We start from the raw sequence: 15,719 nt of genomic DNA on the forward strand, positions 1-15,719 counted from the left end.
ATGCTCACCACCTCAGAAATAGTTTGTCACCTCGCACATTATGCGTAGTGGTGGGCTCCTCCTACAAATTCATATGTACATAAATGAATATATTTTGTAAGCCACGAACGACCATTTCGTGCAGTAGAGGTATTACATTGGGACACTCTAGTTTACTTTTGGGTAAAGGTACTGTTACGTTTAGTTTCGTGCCACTCATTGCATTTGTTTTTATCTCTCTTCATGTTAATGTTCATAAAGTCTAGATATTATTTTATTTTAAATAGGTTTTGTTTATGTGGTTCGAACTGCTAGGCATGTTTCAACGCATTGATTATTTAACACATAACCCATGAAATGACTAATACTTACTAACTTGCTGTTTTTAACAACAAGCAGATTCGAGTGGAGAGTATCGAACTATAAATTCACGATTTGGGTTAGTAATCCTTTCATCTACTTAATCACAAGTGTATTGTTTTTAATACACTACATAGAAAGCACTATCTTCTGCTCAAATTTGGTGTGTTGATGCTTAAACTTTTCTACTCTTGCTTTGAAACTTTTGCACTGGGCATGTTTTAGTTGGTTTCTATTTCATACTTTTTTCAGTTGCTCATACTCTTGTACGATCATCAAAGTGCAAATATAGTGCTCATTATTCACTGTTATTGAAGTTTGTTGCAGATTTGAAATTCAGCTAAGATGGACTCTGCTCTCAGGACTGTTGGAGTCAAGTACGAGTGCTTGCTTTTTGGTATGAATGGTGCAACTCTATAACCTTTTAGCCTCTTCATTTAACTTCCCTCCAGCCACCTAGAAAATTTTCCATTGAAATATTGACTCAGTTTTATCTGGTATTGCTTCAGAATTAGCAAACGTTAATTCAGAATTCAAGGCTAAAAGAAAAGAAAGAAACGGAAGAAAATATAGAATTCAATTTGCCTGTTTCAAAAGGGGAAAAAAGGGTTAATGATGGTGTGTTTCCCTCTAAAATAGAAGATGGAACTAATTTCTAATTCCAAATGTTTGTCACAGATATGGATGACACTCTCTACCCGCTGAGCATAGGTCTCAATTTGTTTTGTCGCAAGAACATTCAAGGTACATATTCTAGTGTTATAACAAAATCTTACACAGTCTAGCGTTCAGGTAATCTCATGTGATACAAGTACTATAGTTAACCAATCTTTTACTTTTTGCAGAGTATATGTTAGAACACTTGCATATTGAAGAAGATGAAGTGCCAAAAATGTGCTTGGATTTGTATAGAGAATACGGAACAACTATGGCAGGATTGAAGGTATGAAGATTTGGTGCTGCCCTTATTTTTCTCTTCATCATACTTCTGAAATTGATTCACTGTCAATTATATATGATCTCAGTGAGTTTATACAGTCTGAAGAGAAATCTTTTTCTACCATGTTTCCTCGCAGGTCCTTGGTTATGAATTTGACAACGACGAGTTTCATGCTTACGTTCATGGAAGGTTACCATACGAGAAACTGAAACCTGATCCAGTATTAAGGAATCTTCTGCTTTCCATGCCTCAACGTAAAATAGTATGTCGAGAAAAAAATTAAACCTTATACATTTATAAGTTTGTTCAGTGAAGAAGAGCCTTCCATAATATCCTTTGACTTGAAAATGTTATTTCCAGATATTCACCAATGCAGATCACGCACATGCAGTTAAAGTTCTCAACAGATTGGGTTTGGAAGATTGTTTTGAGGGCGTCATATGCTTTGAAACACTTAATCCTAACAAACAAATCAATTACATGGATTTACCGAATGATAATCATGTTCTCACAGATTTAACAGAGAGTGGATGTTTCAATTCCCAGACTCATATCCTCTGCAAACCCTCTGTGGAAGCCTTTGAAGCTGCTATTCGGATTGCTAATGTGGATCCGAAGAAAACAGTAAGATTCAGCACTACCTAAAAGCGACATAGGATTATTACTTATGGGGTTATTTATATTATTTTTTGTAAAACTCTTGGAATCAATTCATAACAGTTCTATCCTATCTTCTGCAGATTTTCTTTGATGACAGTGTTAGAAATGTTGCAAGTGCAAAAGTAGCTGGACTTCACACTGTTTTAGTAAGCTCTAGTTTGCAATCTATGCATTTTATACAAGAAATTAAATAACTCCACATTCATGTTCATTTGTTATGCAATACTGCAACGTAAGCTAACAAGTAATTGATGGCAGTTGGGTAATTCAGATTTGGTGCCTGGTGCTGATCATGCCCTGAATAGTATTCACAATATCAAAGAAGCATTACCTGAAATATGGGAGATTGAAGAAGGCAACCAACAGCAAAAGATTCAACCCCCAGCAGTGGAAACCATGGTCCTAGCTTGAGTTTTGCTTCGACGAAAGATTTTAGCACACTTATCAAGCAGTCGCGGGGTTTCAACCTAAGCTTGTGTCTATCTAAATTTACAATAAGTTTGAAATCTCTCCATATCATGGCGATGCTTAACTATATAAATCTTCAAGTTGGCACATTGAATGGATGAGAAACTTGTAAATGTATATTGCAGAGCTAAAAAATGGAGGGAGAAAAAAATATACTAATATACTAAATAAGGTTTTTCGTAGGTCTGGTAAATGGTAATACGAGACATGTGTGTTGTGTATCTCTCAGAAATCAATAATTCAGACGCATATAATCATATCAAATATCCATATTCTTACACTCTTTTGAACTTACAATCCTAATTCACAGTTAGAAAATTGTACTGCACTTCAGTGTTAAGATCAAGTATATAGTCAGTTCACTAACCTGTGATTCAAGTCTGTCAACATCCATTTCATCAATGAAATCTACTGACACATCATGGAATTTCTCTAACCATGGAGTCTACAACATACATTAACATCGTTTACTTAGTAAGGTCAAAACATTAACAAATTTTAAGTGGTGTGTCTGTAATGGTTAAAATGGGAAACTTTTGGATGGCTTAGCTAAGCAATTGGGCATTAAAGTAAGTGAATCAACATTGCCAGAAATATTTGTGTATAATGATGGACCAGAAGTTGTTGCAAGTGTATTTTGTCAATGAAGAGAAAAAGAGAGTTCACTATTGATCACCAATTTTGCCAACTGCATCATAAAAAATGGGTTAAAGTAATGCATAACAATTTGAGTTTAAGAAATTAAAGAAGTTTCGTGACAGAAACACAAATTAAATATGAAATTGGATACGTAGAACTTTTTTGACAAAATTACATTTTTAGTTTCTTTTTAATTCTTCATATTTGATTTTGTTTTTTTTAGTCTCATTTTAGAAAATTCACAATTTTGATGTAATACTTAATTTTGTATAGGTTGTTTTTTTCTTTTCAACTTCATGGTAATCCTAACATACTTATCCAAATACTATAAAAATATTTAATTAATTAAAATATGAAAAAGAAAAATAAATAATGAAAAAGAATAAGACACAATTTATAAATTAACATATGTTTTTTTAATCAAAATAAGATATTTCAAACTAAAAATTCATTTTCATATTTATATTTAAGTAAAAATTCATCGTTATTCTCGTTTTTTATATTGAATGATATGAAATTTTTATTTTTATCTCAATTTCTATCGAGTGAAAGGTATATCTTTATTCGTATATCTAATTCTTATTAGAACTTGACAAAATTAATCGAACTGATATGAATTATGAAAAAATATATTGTACTAAAAAGCAATTTTTCTTCATTGAAAAATTATTTCAGAAAAACTGAATTTTTTTATATTTTAACAAACTAAATTGAACTAAACTATCTTTTAAAAACTTTAAAAAATAGAGAAGAATTAATTAAGTAGATAGAAAATATTTATCTTTAAAAGTAAAATTCAGTCAAATATAAGATGGGGTTGACTAGGTCAAAATCGTCCAAATTTCAATAGGGACTGACACTCCAAAAAGGGAGTGTTCGAATTGAAGTTAATGACACTTTTCATATTATATCAGACGTTTATTATGTACCGGGACTTAAGACAAATCTCATAAGCCTAGGACAACTACAAGAGAAGGGTTTCTCTGTCCTAATTCAAAACAGTATGTGCAAGGTTTTCCATCCAGAAGAAGGACTCCTTATACAGACCAATATGAAGGGAAATCGCCTGTTTTATCTATCTACTTCACTCCAGTCCTGCTGCCTTCAAACTGTGGAAATTTCAAAAGCAGAAACTCACTTATGGCATCAGCGATTCGGACATCTAAACTTCAAAAGTCTTGGTACATTAGCTAGCAAACAAATGGTGATAGGATTACCATTTCTAAAGCCACCCAAAGATATTTGCAGTGCCTGTTTGGTAGGCAAACAACATAGAGATACGTTGCCAAAGCAAAGCACATGGCGAGCCTTCACAAAGCTTCAATTAATTCATGCAGATATTTGTGGCCCTATTTCACCATCCTCTCACAGTAACAAAAGGTATATTCTAAGCTTTATTGATGATTATTCACGTAAGGCTTGGATTTATTTCCTGCATGAGAAATCTGAAGCACTTACAGCCTTCAAGAGCTTCAAAGCAAATGTTGAGAAGGAATCTGGTGCCTTTATTACTTGCCTTAGAACTGATAGAGGGGGAGAATTCACTTCCAAGGAATTTTCAGATTTCTGCACTCAACAAGGTATATCCAGGCAATTGACAACTGCTTACACCCCACAACAAAACGGTGTTGTTGAACGGAAAAACCGCACCATCATGAATGTCGTGCATACGGTTTTGCATGAAAAGCAGGTTCCTAAACAGTTTTGGCCTGAAACAATACGCTGGTGTGTCCACGTTCAGAACAGAAGTCCTACAACTGCAGCTCTAAATCATCAAACACCAGAAGAGATGTGGAGTGGTTCAAAACCGAGGGTGGATTATTTTCGAACGTTTGGTTGCATTGCCCATGCTCACGTTCCAGATCATACTAGAAGAAAGCTGGATGATAAAAGTTAGAAATGTATTTTCTTAGGGGTAAGTGATGAATCCAAAGCTTATAAATTATTTAATCCTGTTACAAAGAAAGTTATAGTGAGCAGGAATGTTGTATTTCAAAAAGAGAAAAACTGGAATTGGCAAGATGACTCTCAGAAAAATAAAACAGAAGCTCTTGACTGGGAAGACACAGCCACTACAATAGACGAACACTCTGAACCTGCTTCACAGGAAGTTACAATTAATGATGGTGTAGATCCTGTTATAACAGAATCAAGTTCTGAACATGTTGATACTCCAATGGCAGGGAGGGCAACCAGAATTCGAAGAACTCTCGATTGGATGACAAATTATGAAACTAATTTGGTAATGGAAGAAAGTGATGAATTGTTGGCAACGATGTTGGCAAAATCTGCAGATCCCCAGTCCTTTGAAGAAGCATAGACGAGTCAACAATGGAGAGAAGCAATGAAGGCTGAAATGGAGGCCATTGAGAAAAACAATACATGGCAACTTGTAGATCCACCAGCAGGATCTAAACCCATAGGTCTTAAATGGGTTTACAAGACCAAATTTAATGAAAATGGTCATGTAGAAAAATATAAAGCCAGATTGGTAGTTAAAGGTTATGCTCAAAAGTATGGAAAAGATTATACAGAGGTATTTGCACCTGTAGCTAGACTCGATACAGTGAGAATTTTGATAGCATTGGCTGCACAAAATGCATGGGAAGTATTTCAGCTTGATGTAAAAAGTGCGTTCTTGCATGGTGATCTTAAAGAAGAGGTATATGTTCAACAGCCAGTAGGTTTCATTCAAAAGGGTCGAGAAACTCAAGTTTACCGATTGCAGAAAGCTTTATATGCACTTAAGCAGGCCCCACGAGCTTGGTATAGCAAAATTGAAGCCTACTTTGCCAAAGAAAAGTTTAATCGATGTTCCAATGAACACACATTGTTCACCAAACAAGTTCAGGGTAATATTTTAATAATCAGTCTTTATGTTGATGATTTGCTATTTACTAGAAACAGTAAACATATGTGTGAAGAGTTTAAAAGTTCAATGAAGCTAGAATTTGATATGACTGATCTTGGAAAAATGAAATATTTTCTCGGAATAGAAGTCATACAAAGCAAGGTAGAAATTTTCATTTGTCAAAGAAGATATGCACGGGAGATATTAGCTCGATTCAACATGATAGAAAGCAATCCAGTAAGAAATCCTATTGTACCAGGAACAATATTGTCTAGAGATGAGGAAGGAGTCCCAATAGATACCACAAAGTTTAAGCAAACAATTGGTAGTCTTATGTATCTCACAGTCACTCGACCTGATTTGATGTATGTGGTAAGTTTAATAAGCAGGTACATGACAAATCCAAAGGAATCACATTGGGCAGCGATCAAACGGATCCTGAGATATAAAGGCACAATTGAGTATGGAATCTTTTATCAACAGAGTGGAAGAACTGGTCTTGTTGCCTACAATGAAAGTAATTATGCAGGTGACTTAGATGATCGAAAAAGTACTTCTGGTTCAGTTTTTTTAATGGGTACGGGAGCTGTCTCTTGAGCATCGAAGAAACAACCTGTGGTGAGCTTATCTACAACTGAAGCTGAGTATATTGCAGCGACATTTTGTGCATGTCAATGTATTTGGCTTTGCAGAATTTTAGAACATCTCGGTTCAAAAGAAGAAGGTGCAACATATATCTTATGTGATAACAACTATACTATTCAATTATCCAAAAATCTCGTTTTCATGGAAGAAGTAAACACATTGCGGTAAGATTTCATTTTCTTAGAGATTTGGTTAAAGATCAAGTTATTTGTCTTAGTTATTGTTGCTCTGAAGAACAATTGGCTGATATAATGACCAAAGCATTGAAGCTTGACCAATTTATATAAGAGTCTACGTCGAATGCTTGGAGTTGTGAACATAAGAGAAATAAGCTAAATATATAGCTTAAGGGAGGGAATGTTGGTTATTTTAAATGTTTTAAAATAAATCTCCTATTTATTAGGGAGAATAAGTCATTAGTCAGTTAGCATATTTTATTCCTAGATAGGTGCTGTTTTTAAATTTCAGTAACTGTCCATTATGCAAAGCAGTTGTGATGTATTGGTTTTTTTTTTTTGGCTTTTATAAGCCACACTTGATTAATCAATAAAATATACACTTAGACAAATTTTATTCTACGTATCTATTTTATAACATTAGGTCGAATTTTAATTATGAATGACTCGATCGAATTCAATTTAATTTCAATTGGAATCAACTCAGTTATAAATAGTTCAATTTTTCTAATATAATATGATAGAGTTCAATTTAGTTTAGTTAATTTTGTCCACCTTGATTCTCACTCTTTCTAATATTAATCAAATATTTTAAAAAATTAAAAATAAAAATCTCAATAAAATGATGGTGATATTATAAATGATTTAATTTCAGAAAGATACATTTTCTTTTCTATATCTAAGAACAAAATTATAGTTATATAAATATCTAATCACAGTACAAAATAAAAAATAAATAAAAGGTTAAATAATTATATAAAATAGAAAATAATTACGCTGAACTGAAATTGCATGATAATACAACATCCATTATTGCAAAATGTTTGTAATATAAACTGTAATAATTATAAATGTGTCTCTAATTAGATAAATCATATTGAAAGACTCATAATTTAAAATGGTGGATACTGGTAAGAAATATTCAGACAATAGATTTTGTTACATTATAATAAATAAAACATAACTTGTGATGAAATTACGCTCATAAAAGGTTAGAAAAAAAAACAAAGCTGTATAAAGGTTATATTTTTAATTATTTATAAGTTTTGTAGCGAAACAAAGTTTTTTTTTCAAAATGAAACGAAATAAGAGTTAAAAAAGGTTATATCTGTAATTAACTATGTACTAACAAAATTAGTTATACAATTAATGTTTTCACCTTAACAAGTAAAACCACGCTACGCTTTAAAGATTGTTTTGTGAGCGACAGATTTAACAACATGGTAGTTTTGTGTTTTTGTAAAAGAAAAAGAGTATGGTAGAGGAGAATAGAACACCACAGAAACAATGCGCGCCATTCCAGTTTCCTCAGAATCATACTCAGGTTTTCTATTCCCTCAACCACTCGCTTCCTTTTCCCCTAACTCCATTCCCATAACCCACTCCTCTCTCTTCTTCTTCCACCCTTTTCATTTCAAGATCCATCATTCACTATCCTTTCCCAAACCCTGCTCCTCCAAGTCCACACCTTTCTTGTGCACTGCTGCTTCAGAATCCGACCCCATCACTTTGGGTGATGTGGGGGTTGAAGAGTCGGAAGAGTCCTTAGTTGATGATGGGGTGTGCGTAGAGGTGATGAAACTGGACAAGAACTCGCGCAGAATCGAATCGACAATTTCCATTGAAGCTTCTCTTTCTTCCATTTGGAACATCTTGACCGATTACGAGAGGTTGGCTGATTTCATTCCTGGCCTAGTTGTCAGTCAGTTGCTCCAAAAGGGTGACAATTATGCCCGTCTTTTGCAGGTTCCTCTCTATCACGTGTTGTGCTCCAAATAGGGTTCTTAAAGTTTGATTGTTTTTTTGGAAATTAGTTGCATTTTCTTGACATTAGTTGCATTTTCTTGGCTGTTTGTTTCACGCTGCATTGTACTGATTTGATTAATCTCAAATAAGGTACCAGGGTTGTTTTAGGCTTGCTTTCATTTTCTGAATGAAAAGTTCTTGATTCTTTATTAATTTGGAGATGTAATTGGAGTATCTCTTTATGTTCTTGTTGAAATTTATTTGTATTGGCCAACTTTTTATAAAAAGAGTCAAACTTTTTATAAGATTACATTGTTTCCTCTGAGTTGCAACCTTTACAAATTAGTCTCACTGTATGTTTTATATTACTGTTACCTGAACTAAAAATTGACATCATTTGAAGTATTTTCTTACCTAATGTATTTGACTTGAACTATATTTGTTATTGTTACATTACCTGAACAGATTGGACAGCAAAATATAGCATTTGGGGTAAAATTCAATGCTAAAGGAATTGTAGATTGTTATGAGAAAGAATTGGAGACTCTTCCTACTGGTATTAAGCGTGAAATTGAATTCAGGATGATTGAAGGAGATTTTCAACTCTTTGAAGGAAAATGGTCTATTTTTCAGGTAGGAATTAATATGTTCCCTTGATTTCAGAATTCTTCTGGATCCAGGATAATATATACCACATCAATTTGCATAATGTGAGGCACTTTATCATAATTATTTTTCAAAGGTCAAACCTTTTTTTTCTGAGATTGACATTGTGAAATTCTACCTGCATCATTCATGGCTGACCTTCCTTGGCGAAAAACTAGGAGTGGAGGATGATATCATAGCTTGGAAACTTAAGTTTAGTGATTATTTTAGTCTGTTGACTAAGATGTTATTATGATTTATGCAAAACTGGACAGCTAGTATTTATTTTGACAAAAAGATGTCTCCTTTGCTTTTAGCTATTGACAAAAAGGAATCCCCTTTGTTTTTAACTTGTTTCAATATTCATTTTGAAAGATGTTGAAATTTTATACTATTTTAAAACCACGTATTCAACGGGGTTGTTAACATCCTATGCAAAATTAATCAACCAATTGTAATGGTTTTGCAGCATTCGAACAGTGAAAATTGTGAGCAGTCTCAAGTCCGAGGAGTTAGTACAACTCTCTCATACGTTGTTGATGTTAAGCCGAAGCTGTGGTTGCCTATTCGTATCATAGAGGGTAGACTTTGCAATGAGATAAAAATGAACCTTGTATCAGTCAGGAACGAAGCTCAAAAAGAGCTAGTTGTGTAATTCATGATATATTGTGGATCATACAAAATTAATACAAGTCCACTTTACTCCTTGCTCATTGGTAAATCTTCAAGCTTGTGGTCTTAAATGCCCTCTATGTAAAAATTTCTTCAAGGTCCGCCGACCCTGATCTTTACATTGAAGGTTGAATCAATGTTTCATTTTAGACTTGAATTTTGGGTTTGAACTAACTAAAATTGGGGTGGTTCCTAGTATTAGAGTTAATTAAGGTTCTCATGAGTTAGCTTAAGTTCATGATGTATATAAAATCAGTCCGTGTGTAATATTTTTTTATAAGATTTTTTTTCAATGAATTTATATGAACTTAGGCAGGGCTCAAGACAATGATTTTGTAAATTTTCATCCACATTGCCGCAGCATGGTTTATCTGTTTCATCCACATTGCCGCAGCATGGTTTATCTGTTATTCACACAGGTATCTGGTTCTTCACCGATTACTTACATGATCTTAATTGGATCTAATATGAATTGTGTTGATCAAGTTCTGTTGAACATATAGTCATTATTTGAATTAAAGGCTTTTTGTTTTGCGAAACAACAGTTTTCAGATGTGAGTGTCTACTGATGCAAACTAAGGTAATTGTTTGGACACTCGAAGGTCTACAATTGGTTTTTGTGTCTTCCTTGATAACTATCTGTATTCTTAGAAATTTATCAAAACGGGCATTATGTCAAATCTTCAACTCAATCAAAATATTATGATTTTATCCTCAATAGCTTGAGAAGTAATGTATATGTATTAATTGCTCAATTTTAAAGTTTTTGCTGATATATTTATGCTCTTTTATGATAATAAATTTTTTATTCTTAGTTTCCAATATCTTCCTTAATAAGTAGTTTAAGCATATAGATATTGATTGTCATTTTATTAGTGAATTAGACTAGAATTAACTACTAACCTTGATTACTGTGAAAACTCAACCTGAATTAATTGTTGTGTTTACAAAAGCTCTTCATGTAGAAAGAACAGAGGAGAAAATGAACAAGAAGTATAGCAAGGGACAGAGAGTGGAGAAGGCCTTGCAATATTCTTAAAGAGACTAAATGATCAATGCTGTCACAACTGTTTATGGGTTAGGCCTTCTCACTTCCTTTCTTCGCTTACAAATCCATAATCTTTTACAATTCCGTACAAGATAAAAAATCCATAATATTTCTAGTTTCTTGCTTTCTTTCTTTATGTTTCAGTGCGTTTTTCATTTCTTTTTTTCGTTTTGAGTTCTTTCTTGTTATATTCTCTGGTTTATTTTTTTTTTTCTTTCTTCCATTCTTTCTTGTTTATGTGTTTCCCTTCCTGCGTACATGATTTTTCATTTTCTTTCATAATTGATTCTTGCTTCTTTTCTTTCTTAGTTTTTTGGTTTCTTTATTTTCTTCCTTTCTCGCTTTTTCTTTTATTGATTTCTTGGTTGTTTCCTTGGTTTTTCTTTTTTTTCCCATTATCTTTCATGCTTGCTTTCTTGTTTTTGTTTCTTTTGTTCTTTAATTTTTTAATGTTTACTTCACTCCTTTCACCCCTTCTAACATTTTCACTAAGTAAATCCTAGGTAGAGCTGTCAACGTTTTTTTTGGCTCCAAGGCCAACCCTGGCCTCTTTTACAATCAGCCAATTTTTTTTTAACCCATGTTAGAGGGGGCTTTTCTAAAGCTCCTGGCCCCCACAACCCCATGAAATTGGTTGGGATTCAATTAGGGACGGGTTAGCCCCTAACCCCCAAAACATTTTGTTTTTTTTCGAGATATTCCCGTTTGCTCTGAAGAAACACTTCTCTGCATGCTGGAACGCTAGACTATTGCCATTTACGTCTGAGGAAACCCTTGTATACGAATTCAGAGTCGGCAACATCAACTTTGCTTGAACTGCAAAACTCAATTCTACCGTTTTCTTAATCACCCTCTTGCTTGTCTATTTCACACTGCCCATTTTGGAGGTATCCACTCCGTTTCTCATGAAATCATGAAATTTTATTTTGAAATTATAAATTCAGTTTAGTTTCTTATCTTTTTATCTACCTGTTCATGAACATGTTTAATTTATATTATCTTCTTATTCATGAACAAATCTCTTACTATTTCTTCTTCCGATACTGGTGATTCATAACCTCATCCCCAACTCCAACTTTCATTTCTATGTTTCTTATTCTTTTGATGTTTGTTTTATTGGGTGTTTGCCTGTTTGATGTTAATTTAATTAATTCAATATCTTTGCATGTTTGTGTTTTCAAGGATGAAGGTTCTGGGAAAGTTGTTAAAGAACTTCTTGTTCCTGAATTTAAGTGGGTGCTTGCTTCATCCAAATTTTGTGTTAAAAAGTTGAAATAAGTTTGCTAATGTTCTGTGTTTGTTTTCATTATGAAAGATGTTTAGTCGATATAGAATATTTGTCTTTTCTTTGTTTAAGAAGATTCAAAACGTGTTTTTTTCCTGTCAAAATGTGAATGGTTGGTACCTACCTTTATAACTATCTTACCGGTGCTAGTGCATTGAATAAACTTTTGTTGGCATCCTATAAATTCTGCTCTTCTTGCGTTCCCTGATGATATTGACACCATTTCAGCCGTTTTCTTTTTGGAAATACAAGTTGAAATGTTCCCAAGGCGTGACTTTGAAATGTCATTTTTTCATTATAAACAACTTGAATTCTGCACCTCTTAGTTGAAACTTGAAAATGTACTTTACATTAATTTTTCTATGTTCTCTTAAGTAGCTTTCTTTTACTGTTTTTGTTTTGATGCAAATACAAATTTAGTTCATTGGCTTACTATTGTGATTTATAAAAACAAGCTTGGGGTTATAAGCACATTTGGATTGTCTTTAGTGATATTATATGATGCCATGTTTTTGAATTGATTATTATTTTGCAGAATATGAAACACAAAAGCATTGTAAAGTATCTTGGATCTTGTAAGACCAAAATTCACCTGCACATAGTTCTTGAGTAAGTGGGTTCTACTCTTTTACAACATTCTTCTGGCTGTGTGCATGCAGAATGATTTCATCTCTATGTTATTCGAGCAATGTGTAGGCAGAAGATTTTTATTATCATATAAATAAAAATATCTTATTTTTAAGTTTGTTTTCATATTACCCGAAGTTTGACAAGGAACTATATGAATATTATCTTTCCTTTTTCTCATTAGTGGCAATGGATGGAATAACTGAAAGAGAAAGCCAAAGTTGCTTCACTATTGTTTAGTGTTTACCCTTCTTTGGTTTTTGATTATGATGAAGCTTCTTCGTTTCTTTTCTACTGTAGTTTTCCTTGGTGCACATTGGCACAAAAAATAAGTATGTAACCTGAGCATTTTCCAAAGCTAAGGACGTAATAGAAGAACTTAAATGCATTGAGGCTGTCTCATGTATACAGATTTTGAAATGTACTCTTTACTTTCATTCATGTAATTTATAATTCTACTTTTGATACGTGCTATGTTTTCAAATTTGAAATCTTCTCTTTTCCACTGTAGTGTTAAACGAAGGTGAAAGTAAAGGTAGAAGATCACGACATATGCTTGGGTTGGAAGGTTCTTTTACTCACTCTTTTCTACTCTGTTGTAAGTTCATTGTTTCCACATTAGTGATGAAGTTCGTCTTCTGAATGGTCAAGTCAAATACGAGTGAATTAAAGTTTACATTTGAAAAAAACTAAGTTAAAAATATTCAGAAATGGATGTTTTAAGAAATTTGGTGAACATATATGTAATATCATACTGATTAATTAATTGAATGTAGTTATCCATGATGATAACAAGTTGCAGCCAAGTGGATGGTTGGAATGATGAAGAAACAAAGATGAAAGTGAAAGTGGGTTTTGAGAATTCAAAGAATGGTCTTCGGAAAGGGACTGTTACTCTTATTCACTAATGGACATTGCCACAGATCAGTTTTACTCACTTGTTTTTGCATTATGGAAATTTTATACGGCATTGTAGATTTGGTTGTCATCCATTAACTCTAAAGATGCTGTTTTTGACACAAGATTGATTATTTCCTCATTTTACAGTGCTATTTTTTGCAATCTCTGTCGTTTTTGAGTTTTTCTGCATAATTCTATACGCATTTTACTTCCCTAAGTTGTCCATAGTAAAATATTACTGTTCAAAGGCTCCTTTAGAAGGATCAAAAACTGTATCAGCTGATCTTGTAGCTGTCGGCATTCATAACGAGACCAACAACCAAGTAATGTAACAGCTGTTAAAGAAATTAATAAACTAAGCTCCAGGAAATTTATTACAGTTTCTCTACATAAAATTTGGTAAAAAAGAAGGTCCATGGGCTGGCCTGACCCATACCTTAAACTACAAACCCTAACCCTAACAATAAATCATAATTCTAACCACAACCCCTAACACCAAACCCTAAACTAAAAACTAACATTAACCCTTAACCCTAAATCCTAGTCCTAAACCCTCACCCTAACCTTAACCCTTACCCTAACCTTAACCCTTACCCTAACCTTAACCCTAAACCTAACCTTAACCCATACCCTAACCTTAACCCTAAACCTAACCCTATACCTTAACGCTAAACCCTAACCCTAAACCTTAACCATAAACCTTACCACTAATCCTAACCTTAAACCCCAAACCCTCAACCATAAACCCTAATCCTAATCCTAAACCATAAACCCTAAACTCTAAACCCTAAACCCTAACCCAAACCCTAATCCCTCAACCTTGAACCCTCAACCCAAACCCTAATCCCTCAACCTTGAACCCTCAACTCAACCTACAACCCGCATCCTAAATCCTAACACTGAACCCTCAACCCCCATCCTAAATCCTCACCCTGAACTCCAACCCTAACCTTAACTGTAAACCCTCACCTTAAATCTAACCGTAAACCCTAACCCTCAACCCTTGACCCTCGACCCTCAACCCTCAGCTCTACACCCTCAGTCTTAAACCCTAAACCCTAAAACCTTAAACCCTAAACACTAAACCCTCAACCTTCAACCCTAAACCATAAACCCTAAACCCAAAACGTTGATCCTAAACCCTAACTCTAATTCTACACTATAATCCCTGACTCTAACCCTAAACTCTCACCCTAAACCCTCACCCTAACCTTAACCCTAAACACTCACCCTAACCTTAACCCTAAACCTAACCCTAAACTCTAACCTTAAACCTTAATCCTAATCCTAACCCTAAACCTTAACCTTAATTGTAATCCTAAACCCTAACACTAACCCTAAACCCTAAACCCTAACACTAACCCTAAACCCTAAACCCTAACCCTAACCCTAAATTGTAACTCTATCCCTAACACTAAGCCGTAACCCTAAACTCGAAATATAACCCTAACCTTAACCCTAAACTCAAACCCTAAACTCCAAACCTTAAACCCTAAATCCTCAACCCTACACCCTACACCCTACACCTAATGCTAAAACCTCGACCCTGGACACCGGACCCCTTACCCTTACTCCAACCCTAAACCCTCACCCTAAATCCTAATCCTAAACCCTCACCATAACCTTAATCCTAAACCCTAACCCTAAACCTTAACCCTAATCCTAACCCTAAAACCTAACCCTAACCGTAAACCCTAACCATAACCCTAACCCTAAATCGTAACTCCATCCGTAATGATAAACCCTAACCCTAACTCTAGATAGTTTACTTTGCTTCTCTATAATGTAACTCATGGTATTTTTACCCAACTGCCCGGAAATTGCTATGTAAACAAGAGGGCATTATTGAGTAACAAGTTGTAGAGCTGTCCAGTGCTTCATTCTTTCGTTTTGTTCTGTCTTGAATTTTTAGGAAATAAACATAGAAAAAGTGTTTTTAAATGAGTGAATGTTTAGAAAACAAGCTCCTTTTTGGTATAAAATCAAATACAGGTTAGGCATCAATTCTGGGTGATGACAATGGCGTGATGCATTATGATGTATATACAACTTAGAAGTACATGAATACCAATGTTAGC

General features: G+C 34.0%; 2 protein-coding genes across 5 annotated transcripts; both read left to right on the forward strand.

Moving 5' to 3' along the window:
• The first annotated feature begins 305 nt into the window (after positions 1–305).
• Positions 306–2,687, forward strand: LOC124834026 (uncharacterized protein C24B11.05-like). 4 transcript variants are annotated; one of them, XM_047308607.2, is made up of 8 exons: positions 306–418; positions 657–745; positions 1,018–1,083; positions 1,185–1,282; positions 1,416–1,541; positions 1,640–1,903; positions 2,020–2,085; positions 2,198–2,687. In XM_047308607.2, exons 2-8 carry the CDS (start codon positions 685–687, stop codon positions 2,348–2,350), a joined length of 834 nt encoding a protein of 277 aa, XP_047164563.1. In that variant the 5' UTR covers positions 306–418; positions 657–684; the 3' UTR covers positions 2,351–2,687. The 4 variants fall into 4 exon arrangements, with proteins under 4 accessions (XP_047164563.1, XP_087953776.1, XP_047164566.1 ...); XM_088097650.1 differs by having other exon boundaries at positions 374–418; positions 667–745; XM_047308610.2 differs by lacking the exon at positions 306–418 and adding an exon at positions 424–502 and having other exon boundaries at positions 657–736.
• A 5,250-nt stretch (positions 2,688–7,937) lies between these two features.
• LOC124834028 (Polyketide cyclase / dehydrase and lipid transport protein) lies at positions 7,938–9,830 on the forward strand. Its single transcript, XM_047308614.2, has 3 exons — positions 7,938–8,464; positions 8,930–9,097; positions 9,579–9,830. Exons 1-3 carry the CDS (start codon positions 8,006–8,008, stop codon positions 9,762–9,764), a joined length of 813 nt encoding a protein of 270 aa, XP_047164570.2. The 5' UTR covers positions 7,938–8,005; the 3' UTR covers positions 9,765–9,830.
• The last annotated feature ends 5,889 nt before the right edge of the window (positions 9,831–15,719 follow it).

The sequence above is a fragment of the Vigna umbellata genome, chromosome 8 (assembly GCF_029865625.1).
Source record: "Vigna umbellata cultivar VRB3 chromosome 8, Vumbellata_1.0, whole genome shotgun sequence".
NCBI classification, from domain to species: domain Eukaryota; kingdom Viridiplantae; phylum Streptophyta; class Magnoliopsida; order Fabales; family Fabaceae; genus Vigna; species Vigna umbellata.